The following is an 11,606-nucleotide window of genomic DNA, read 5'->3' as shown; positions in this document are numbered from 1 at the left end:
TTTTTTTTTTTTTTTAGTAGAGACAGGGTCTCACTCTTGCTCACCCTGGAGCTTAATAGTTTTTAATGACTTGTATTTTCTTAAAGAATTATATAGCTAGAGCTTGATATTTGGAAATGAGCTCTTATTTTCTGAAGGGGAAGTTGATACAGGCCTAAGAGGAGGAACCTTGTTTTTCATAGTATGAACAACAGTAGCTTTAGGGCAGTGAATGGAGGATGTAGAAAATAAGAAGCATATGCCAAAGTAATTGGGAAAAAAGAATTGATGGGTCTAGATCAGTGTTTTTCAGCCTTTTTTATCTCACAGCACACTTGAACCTATAGTTAAACTTCCACGGCATTCTTCAATTATGTTGATCAAGAAAAAGAGTAAAAAGAGGAATATACTTAACTATGCTTTCAATTTCTTTTGAAAATAACTGAATTAATCTTTAAAAATCTTTGCAGCACACCAGTTGAAAATCACCAGTCTAGATGGCTGATTAGAAATGGGGGTGAAAACATGGGAAGCCTGAAAGGCAAAGTATTTCAAAGGTTCTGAAACAGGGTACTGTTAGGGTGGAAAGCTCAGCACGTGCTCCCAGGATGAGGAAAACATTTCTCTAGACCAAGATTAGGATATAAAATTATAAAGTTTATTTTATCTTCTCAGAAGGAGAGAGGAAAAGAGAGTAGTAAAGAGAACAAGGTAAAGAGAGTAAAGACAGCATGGCATCCCAATGAAAAAAAAGGAAGAAAGGAAGAATGGCTGCAGCTGAGGTCAAGGGGCTGCTGAATTTAAAGGGGAGGGGCAAGGGGTAAAAAAGGTAATTGCAGCCAAATTCACAGGGTGTCGGGAAACTGGACCATCTGAGTTTCCTCCAGCAAGATGATAAGCAGCTATTGCCCTGTCTTTGCTATGGGCTACGGATTATCATAGGTGTTTCTGATCTTGTTGTTGATTCTGCCCTGAGATAGATTTTGGGGCAGGTTTGAGGCCTGGAGTTTGCCCCCTCCAGGAACCTTTCATTAACCATTTGACACATGGGAACAAATTCTAAAAGGTAGATTTCGTCAGTAGGTCTAGCTATTGTAAAGAAAATTTATATTTCTTTTCTGTCTGCTGGGCTCCTCAGTGGTTTGTGAAAACAGCAGAAATCCATAGGGTGCCTGCTAGTAAGAGGAGAAAGAGCAGAGAGAGATCATGATTTATTTTAACATTGAAAAACTATGAGTTGGCTCGGCGCCTATAGCTCAACCGGCTAAGGCGCCAGCCACGTACACCTAAGGTGGCGGGTTCGAATCCCCAGCCCGGACCCGCCAAACAACAATGACGGCTGCAACCAAAAAATAGCCAGGCGTTGTGGCAGGCGCCTGTGGTCCCAGCTACTTGGGAGGCGGAGGCAGGAGACTCGCTTGAGCCCAGGAGTTGGAGGTTGCTGTGAGCTGTAATGCCATGGCACTCTACCCAGGGGGACAGCTTGAGGCTCTGTCTCAAAAAAAAAAAAAAAAAGAAAAACTATGAGTTAATAATTTCTCTATCATTTCACTATAAAAACCAACCCTCTTTACAGGTATTTGGGAAGCAAATACTTGGTATACCCAGCCAAGGAGATCAGGCCTGGGTTCAAATCTTGATTTTGCTGTTAATTAAAACAGTGCGAATAAGTCCCTTTACTTAAGGCCTCAATTTTATTATCTGAAAAATAAGTAAGATGACTTTGAGCAGTGCTTCTTATTTGTTTCTTTTTTTAAATGACAGAATTGCAAGGAGAAAAGATCAGTGCTTCTTCAGCTTAAAATATACATGCGAATTACCTGGGGATCTTAATAAGCACAGATTTTGATTGAGTGGGTGGGTCTGTGGTGCCACCTGAGAGTCTGCATTTTCACCATCTTCCCAAGTGTTGGAGAGTAGCAGAGACTTAGATGACCTTTAGGGTCCTCTCTAGTTCTGAAATTATGTAATGTATCGACTGTTTCTTCTTCAGTGATGTTATAGTCTTGTGACTTTGTCATCTCTATTTAGATAGATGAATTCTAAATATGTCTCTTTTCTTCAAATTAGAATTGCCTAAATCAATTCATCATCTTTCACTGAACCACATCTTTCTCTTGACATCTCTATTTTTATAATACTTTATGAAGTAATTCTTTTTTAAAATCTTTTATATCCATTATTTAATTTGATCCTTACAGTAATAACACAGAGGTAGGCAGGTGTAAATATCTCTATTTTTTGAGAGGGGAAACAGGCTCAGAGAATAAGTGGTTTGTACATGAGTTAGTAATCGAATCACCCAGCTCATGCCTGTAATCCTAGCACTCTGGAAGGCTGAAGTGGGAGGATTGCTTGAGCTCAGAGGTTCAAGACCAGCCTGAGCAAGAGAGACCTCCTGTCTCCACTAAAAATAGAAAAAATTAGCTGGGCAGTCCCAGGTCCTGGGGAGGCTGAGGCCAGGAGGATCACTTGAACCCAGGAGTTTGAGGTTGAGGTTGCTGTGAGCTAAGCTGACACCACAGCACACTAGCCTGAGCAAGAATTTGTAAAAAAAAGAAAGAAAACCAACAACCCCCCCCAAAACACTACCCTAGAATTCAGCTGAAATTCTAGCTTATTTTACCACTGTGTTAACGTGGTATTTGAAAATAGATATCTCATATACCTGTGTTTAAAGGTTGGTTGACATCTCTTTTTTTAAAATGTAAATTTAATTTAATTTTTAAAAATATGGTGGATAATATGCATTTAGATGATTCATACTTCAAAAGGTGTAATATGTAAGAGGATTGGTGAATAGCCTCCACACTATGTCCCCAAATGCCCATTTGCTCTCCCTTAGGGTAACCAGTGTTATCAGTCGTAGTTTATGATGCTCTAATAATTATATGATTCTGCTATTTTTCCTATTGAACACAAATAATAACATGCTAAATACACTGACTATATAAACTGCTTTAAACAAAAATAATAGTATATATTAGAAATTGTTCCATATTAGTGCTTAGAGAGCTGCCACATTAGTTTTTATGGCCACAAAGCATTTTACTGTAGAATGTACCATAATTTCTTATTGCTAAACATTTTAGTTACTTTCAGTTTTTTGCTAATATAAGCAGTACTCTATTACATATATCATATTGCATATCTGTAAGCATATTTCTAACATAAATGCAGAGTGGAATTGCTGGATCAAAGAATTGTAATTTTGGTAGACGTTGTCTGATTACCATCTTCCATAGTTTGAATATTTCTCCCATCAAAACTCACGTTGAAGGTTAATCCCCAATGTGGCAGTACTGAGAGTTGGCACCTTTAAGAGGAGATTGGATCACAAGGATTCTGCCCTTATCAATGGATTAATCCATTTGTAGATTAAAGATTAATAGGTGAATGGGTTATCATGGAAATAAACTAGTAGGATTATAAGACAAGGAAGAAGGACCTGGGCTTGCACATTAGCCTGCTCAGTCACCTCCCCATGTGATACCTTGTACTACCCGGGGACACTCCAGAGTCCCTCCCAGTAAAAAGGCTCTCACAAGATGCAGGCCTTTGACCTTGGACTTCTCAGCCTCCATAACTGTAGGAAATAATTTTTTTTTCTTTATAGATTACTCAGTTTCAAATCTGTTAAAAGCAACAGAAAACAGGCAAAGATACCATCCATAGAGTTTGTACCAGTTACGTTCCTTTCGGGAAAGTGCCTTTTTTGCTACTGCCTTGCATCAGAATATGTTTTCAGATTTTTTTGGTCTGTGCTACTTTCGGTGTAGTTTTAATATGCATTTCTCTTATGAGTGAGATTGAGGATCTTTTCATACTTAACAGCTATTTCTATTTCTTGTTCTGTGAAATATCTGTTAGTATTCTTTGTCGTTTTTTTTTTCTATTGGATTGTTAGACTTTTGATTTCTAGGGATTTGTTATATTTTAATGAAATTATCTTTGTTATAGAAATTAATTTTTTTTCCTTAGGTCCTTTTTCCTTTGACTTTGCATGTGGTAGTTTTTGCCAGACATAATTTTAGAGTATTTTGTATAGCAAAAACATTTTCTTCCATAGCTTGTGAATATGTGTCATTTTTATATCTTTGAGGTTATGAAATAATTATGCATGGTTTCTTTGGGTACTTTTATGCTCTAGTTATTTACATCTAAATGATTTTGAGACTTGGAAATTGATGTTAAGGTATAGATTATGTGTTTGTACGCATGTATTTTTGCTATTTGTTATTGTCCTAACATCTTTATTGATTAGTTCTTTCCCTGGAGGTCATCTTGGCCACCTTTGTTTCTTTTGTCAATCTTCTTTTCATTTCCAGCCACATCCATTATCTGATTAGATGGCCCACGAAGCTCAGTTTTTCTTTAGGCTTCTATATGGTCTTATTCTTTCTTTTTGTTCCTATTGATAGTATTTTAAAACATTTATTATGGAAATTTCAATGTATCAAAATGTATATTACATCTATCAATATATTAACATAGCAACGTGTATTAAAATACAAATATATATCATACACATACATAGAGAGAGATTAAGAGAGGAATATAGGCAGTACCTGTAGCACAGTGGTTAAGGCACTGGCCCCCACATGCACCAAGGTTGGTGGCTTCGAACCCGGCCTGGGCCAGCTAAACAACAATGACACCTGCAACAACAAAAAAAAAAAAAAAAGAGAGAGAGGAATATAATGATCTTTGAGGTACCTGTTTCTTAGCTTCAATAATTATTATTATTACTTTTTTTTTTTTTTTTGAGACAGAGTCTCAAGCTGTCGTCCTGGGTAGAATACTGTGCCCCCTTTCCATTGGGCTTTATGTTATCAATTATTGACTAGATTATTAATTTGTAATAGCTTTTGTAGATTAAGCAAATTGGACTCAATTTTTTTAAAGGACACTGTTTGTGGTCTTGGGAGTTACAAAAGTTGTGCGCAGAATGGTTTAGTTTAATGATGTGGGGATTTGTGGGGTAATTATTCTTAAGAACCATAGTATTTATTTCAGTACTTCTGTTTTTCAAGCAAAGCCTGTAGGAAGAGAGGGTGAATGGAAGCCATTTCCTCCTTCTTTTGGTTATCAGCCTCCTTGAATCACTGATAAAGAACCAGATCAAGACATAATAGTTCTTGTTCATTATTATACCTCAGAAGCCAGAAAATTTTAGATGCTTACAAGAGAAAGGTAAGACACAGGAGGAATGTGGAACCCCGTGGCTTTCCTTCATTCCCTTCCCCTCCCCACTTTTATTTTGAGAGAAGGTCTCACTTTGTTGCCTGGGCTAGAATATAGTGGTAGTACAGTGGTGTCATCATAGCTCACTGAAATCTAGATTCCTGGGCTCTAGTGACCCTCCTGCCTCAGCTTTCCAAGTAACTGAACTGCAGGTGCATGCCACCAAACCTGGCTACATTTTTTTTTTTGTGGTTTTGGCCGGGGCTGGGCTTGAACCCGCAACCCCTGGTATATGGGGCCGGTGCCCTGCTCCTTGAGCCACAGGTGCCACCCCACACCTGGCTACTTTTAAAAATTTTTGTGTTGCCCAGACTCATCTTAAACTCCTGGTCTCAAGTGATCCTCTCACCTTGGCCTCCCAAAGTGCTAGGATTACAGGCTTTGAGTCACTGAACCTGATTCTAGGGCCATTTCACTGCTTAAAAGTGCTTTGGGTTTCTGTTAGTTCTGGGGTGTGATTATTGACTGTTTTTTAGGCCTTGCTGTCTTCTAAATTGAGGTTTAAAATTTGTCAACAAAAATCAATTGACCCAACAGAAATGATTATTTTCTAAAATTGGGCATGTTTAACAAAGTGAAACGTTTCTTTGTACTTGGCCACTAAGTTAGAATGTTACTCTTCAGCCACTAACCTGTCATGGGATGAATTCATAATAAACAGTTATAGTATAAATCCTCTCTAGTTGTAACCTTTGATGGCTGATTTTTGTCACTGTAGTACTCAGTTTAGGTATAGTTTGAGCCTCAGACTTAGATTTTGTCCGCAGGACCCGAACCCTACATCTCTGGACTCTGCTTCATTTTCCTGTTGATTTCATTGGCTTGTTTCACTCAGATGGAAAGGTGGCCCTGTGCTCTTCTTGGTTCAGGCCAGTAGGGGGACAAAAAAGAACTCTCAACAATTTAATATATTTTCTAGATCTTTTATCTGGTCTAATCTGATCATATTTTGTGATCAGAGGAATGGAATGTGCTGATTGGTCTGAATGAATCATATGAACATCACTGAAGCTGGAGGTGGAGTTAACTCTACCCAGCGGATAGTGGTTCTACAAGGTCAAAACAACCACACACATAAATTGAAAGACAAAACAAAAAAATTTATTATAGACTACTGGCAAATTTTAAAGCAGCTTATTAGGTTCTTTAGAAACACCAATTTACAGTCATATTGAGTGATTTTGTTTTTACTAAAACAGATGGTTCAGATTTATTAGGCATACCATTTAAGTCTTGTATTAGAATTTGTATTTGAGAAATTTGTAAGAAGTTAAGAAATTTAGGGTCATACTTGGCTTTGTTGCCCACTGCCAACATTTCAAGTAGTTGAATTGTATGTTAATTACATCTATCCATGCCCCAAATCAAAGCCATAAAAGCTTTTATTTTATATTAATGAATGTTTTTGAACTAGGATGTTCCAAGGGTAGTGTTTCAAATATTTTAAAGCCATGTTATTTTTAATTTTAAAATTAAAATTTCCTGCTTGGTGCCTGTGGCTCAAGTGTCTAAGGCGCCAGCCACATACACCTAAGGTGGCGAGTTGGAATCCAGCCCGGCTTACCAAAACAACAATGATGGCTGCAACCAAAAATAGTCAGACATTGTGGTGGGCGCCTGTGGTCCCATCTACTTGGGAGGCTGAGGCAGGAGACTCAACTTGAGTTCAGGAGTTGGAGGCTGCTGTAAGCTGTGATGCCATGACACTTTACCCAGGGGGATAGCTTGAGGCTGTCTCAAAAAAAAAAATTTTTTTTTCTATTCAGCTTTGGGTATTAATGTTTTTTGAGCAAAAGTATGGGTTAGGAAAGTTTAAATTTTTGACTGAAGAGGCTAATGAAAAGTATATAGCAGGAGAAAATGGTTTCTGTGGTCCAGGTGTGAAATGGAAACTATTGGAAGATTGTGGAAAAATGAATCTTAAAGTAAACCCAGGAAGCTTTCTTCAGCACATTTGGGGCTTTTCATATTTAGAGGATTAAACAAATTTATTAGAGAATAGCCTTCTCTCTCAAAGAATCTTAATCTCTAGATTGGAAGAAAGGATTGGGTCGCTATGTGCATGGAAAAAAGACGAGGCTCTTCTGGCTGATTGCACATGTAATTGAAGATGGATTTATTTCAGGAGAATGGGCTGGCTTTTAGCCTAAGGGAGAGCTGTAGGTATATTTCATAACTGAGCATTTGGTTTCTATTTTTGTTTTTTTAACTTGGTTTCTATTTTTAAGTCTCTGAAGATAATTATCTCACACAGGAATTTGGTTCGGGGGATGATGTGCTTAAGACTTCAGCATTGCTAACATTCTCTTTTTGATGTGAAATGATTTGGTTGTCCCTTAAGCTTATCTTGTATTTTTGTTGATTTCTGCTGCTGCTTGTGGAGCTTGTGACTTCAAATCATTTAAGCATGCTGGTTGGAGAAAGTATTAGGAGGGATGCTTGGTTAGTAAGTAAAGACTGATTGGCTGCTGATGAAATGAGGATTTAAGTTTAAACTCCTAACAGTTGAGTTACTGGCTGAATGGAGTGACTATTGTGTTTCTGCTTTAATTTTCTTGGCTTTGGCCTCTTCCCTGGTTGTACAAATAATCTGGCAAGTAGACTGAACTAGCAACAGTGGTGGATGTGGGTAGTAATTGCTTATTTTCTGTTGGTTTGAGATGGACTTTGTATGTCTCCCACAATCCTTTTGTGGAAAAAAGCAAATTACTACTTAATGTTCTAGGCAATACATGTGCTATTATGCAGGCGTATAGCACTTATATAACATTTATGCTTCTCAAAAATCGTTTCACATCTTTTGTCATTTCACTCTCATAATAACCTTGTAAATGAGATAGGGCAGGTAGAATTCTTAATCGAGCATTAGAGAGGATGTGGAGGCATAAATACGAGACTAGGTGTGGTTTCTGGCTCAACGAATAAATATTTGGGACAACCTATTATATTTGATATTTGCAGAAGAAATTTTATAGGAAGAAAAAGGCTGAATGCCCTTTCTTTTTTGTTGTTATTTTTTTAGCGACGGCTTCGACATCTTCGGAACATTGCTGCCCGGAACATTGTTAATAGAAATGGCCATCAACTCCTTGATACCTACTTCACACTTCACTTGTGTAATACTGAAAAGATATTTAAAGGTAAGGGAATCTGTGGACTTGCTACCCACAGATTGTTATATTTCGTTTTTTATCCTTTTATAACGTAAGTGATTCTCAGTGCCTCCTGCTGTTACCACTTATTGGAAAGCTAAATTGTTGCACTGCTTGAAGATATCTCATGAGCCATTATGTACATGAAAGAAACATGGCTATGGATAATTCTTTCAGACAGCAGCCTTACATTGATTGACCCGTGGATCATTCCTTTGTGAATTTTAACTGTTCATATTCCAGTAGCTACCATTTAAAGTAGATGATATGAGTCCAGTATACTGTATTAGTTTTACTTTTAAAAGAAATTAGTTTTTTTAATATTATGGTAAAATAGGGACTTAGTTTACATCTTTTCATATCTAATTCCTTGTGTATATAGGGTCATTTTCAGAAGAACGGCATGGTTTCTTCTAATTTAGTTTTATATTTCTTACTGTGGATGCTTCTGTGAATTCTAAGAGTAGATGAAATATTTGGTTGAAAATCACAACCATCTTTGGAATACACATTAGATGAAAAGCCCTGAGGTATAATTAGTTGGCTTTTGTGGGATGGTATAAAGAGAAAACATGATAAATGATAGGAATGGATTAGGATTGGAATTACTAGACTAGCTAGTAATTAAAATTACTTTACTAGCTCTATTAGTTTGGAAGAAGATTGTGATTTTTTGAATCTCACTTTCCCAGCATGTGGAGATAATGATGTCTTATGAAGTCAGCAAGACAGATTTTTATAAGGATCACCTGAGATAGTATGATAACACTTGGTAAAATGTAATTAAAGATCTATTATGTTGGCTCGGTGCCTGTGGCTCAAGTGGCTAAGGCGCCAGCCACATACACCTGAGCTGGTGGGTTCGAATCTAGCCTGGGCCCACCAAACAACAATGATGGCTGCAACCAAAAAAAATAGCCAGGCAGTGTGGCGGGTGCCTGTAGTCCCAGCTATTTGGGAGGCGCAAGCCGGAGACTCACTTGAGCCAGGAGTTGGAGGTTGCTGTGAGTTGTGATGCCATAGCACTCTACCTAGGAAGCGACAGCTTGAGGCTCTGTCTCAAAATAAAAAAGATCTATTATGTTAATAAAAGGTGGCATTGTTTTAGTAAGAGATACTGACATTTAAATCTTTTGGCAAAAGTGAAAAATTCAAGTGACATTTTATCTTTTTAATGTATTTAAAATTTTTTTTTTTTTTTTTTTTTTTGTCAAGACAGAGTTCTACCCTTGCCCTGAGCAGAGTGCAATGGCGTCGTAACTCATTGCAACCAGAGTAGGCATCCTTTGCCTTAGCCTCTGAAGCCGCTGGGATTACAGACGTGCCCCATGGCACCCTGCTGGGTTTTTCCATTTTTTTTCATGAGTCGGGGTCTCACTCTTGCTCAGACAAGCCTTGAACTCCTGAGCTTAAGCAGTCCTCCCACCTCAGCCTCCCACAATGCTGGGATTACATGCATGAGCCTCTGCACCTGGCTATCTTTTTACTTTTAATTACATTATTAAAATAGTAATTGTTTAATAACTTTTTTCTTTTTTAAATGTCAATGTCTGCTTATTAAAAAACTTAGTCAAGAAGTACATAGCATAGTGGCATGATATGGTGGCTCATGCCCATAATCCCAGCTTTTTAGGAGGCTATGGTGCAAGGATTGTTTGAGGCAGGAACTCAAGACCAGCCTGGGCAATGCAGTGAGATGCCATCTCTGTGAAAAACCCATTTAGCTGGGCGTGGTAGCATGTTCTAGCTATTCAGGAGGCTGAGGCAAGAGGATCGCTTGAGCCCTTCTACAGTGTTTGAGGCTGGAGTGAGCTATGGTTTCTTTATTTTCCAGGTGGGGTGACAGAAAGAGACCCTGTCTCAGAAAGAGAAAGAGAATGAGAAGGAGAGAAAGAGAGAAAAGGAGGGAAAGGGAAGGAAAGAAAAGATAAAGGAAAAATAAAGAAAAGAAAAAAGTACATAGCATGATCTCTCTATTCTCCAGTCTGGGTGACAGAAAGAGACCCTGCCTCAAAAAGAAAGAGAACAGGAGAGAAAGAGAGAGGGATAGAGAGAGGGAGGGAGGGAAGGAAGTGAAAAGAAAAGAAAGAAAAAAAGTATATAGCATAGAAAACCCTCATAAATAGCATTAAAATAATTTTTAGGGTTGAACAAAGGACTCTAAATTTCATTATACACATGTAATTTTATTTCATTCTTATTTTTCATTATAACTATTGTGTATTTTTTTTTTTTTTTTTGAGACAATCTCATGCTATTGCCTTGGGTAGAGTGCAGTGGCATCACAGCTCACAGCAACCTCCAACTCCTGGTCTTAAGTGATTCTCTTGCCTCAGCCTCCCAAGTAGCTGAGACTACAGGTGCCTGCCACAATGCCTGGCTATTTTTTGGTTATAGTTGTCGTTGTTTGGCAGGCCCGGGCTGGATTTGAACCTGCCAGCTCTGGTGTATGTGGCTGGCGCCTTAGCTGCTGGAGCTACAGGCACCTAGCCGACCCTTGTGTATTTTTAAAAAATTATTAATCTGAGTGATTAATGCTGGTTACTGTAACAAATATATTACAAATCCTAGTGGCCTAACAATACATTTCTTGAACTAGATCCATTGCAGGCATTTCTTTATTAGGCGCTGATGTGGCAGCGCTCCCCTAAGGGGTGACTCAGGCATCCAGATTCCTTTTATTCTGGGATGTTGCTGTCCTCAGTACTTGGTCTCTGGCATGACTAGAGCGACGATTATCTCTGGGAGGTTTCTAAGTTTACGTGGTCCGCGTCCATTCTGTCCCATTTCATTAGCCATAAATCAGTTGCTTTGTCCTTTTTAAATGGAAAGGGGACTGGGAAATGTGGTCTTTCTATGTATCAGAAGGAAAATGAAACAGTTGATTACTATTTGGTCTAAGAATATATTTTTGTAGACTTTAATACACTGAGTTTATTGCTAACTGATTGGTTATGTTACAACATATGACAATGCGGAGTATTTTTAATTTTCCATGAGTTTCTGTATAATCAGTCTTTGATTATCTTAATAAAACTTCTATGTCCTTGTCCATTGTTACCTCTGATAATAGTAATTAACACAGTACTTATTACATATTGTTAGAAATATAATGTTAATCATAATACTATTTTCTAAAAAGAGGGTTGTCATGAGACTGGTTGATGATGATGTTGTAAAATCTTGTCTAGAGGCTCGGCGCCTATAGCTCACCCGGCTAAGGCGCCAGCC

The 11,606-nt window shown here is 38.0% G+C and overlaps 1 protein-coding gene across 1 annotated transcript in view; it reads left to right on the top strand.

Annotated features, from left to right (window-relative positions):
* The window catches only part of UVRAG (UV radiation resistance associated), a 322,439-nt gene that overhangs the window by 23,241 nt on the left and 287,592 nt on the right, over positions 1 to 11,606 (top strand). Inside the window, exon 2 of the mRNA XM_003780887.2 lies at positions 8,246 to 8,363. Coding sequence (XP_003780935.1) covers positions 8,246 to 8,363 — 118 coding nt within the window. The remainder of the gene's footprint in view (positions 1 to 8,245; positions 8,364 to 11,606) is intronic.

Source organism: Otolemur garnettii, unplaced genomic scaffold, assembly GCF_000181295.1.
Source record: "Otolemur garnettii isolate 467f Iridium unplaced genomic scaffold, OtoGar3 scaffold00001, whole genome shotgun sequence".
In the NCBI taxonomy this organism is placed as follows: Eukaryota; Metazoa; Chordata; class Mammalia; order Primates; family Galagidae; genus Otolemur; species Otolemur garnettii.
Note: the sequence above shows the minus strand (reverse complement) of the source record. Positions and strands in the feature narration are given on the sequence as shown.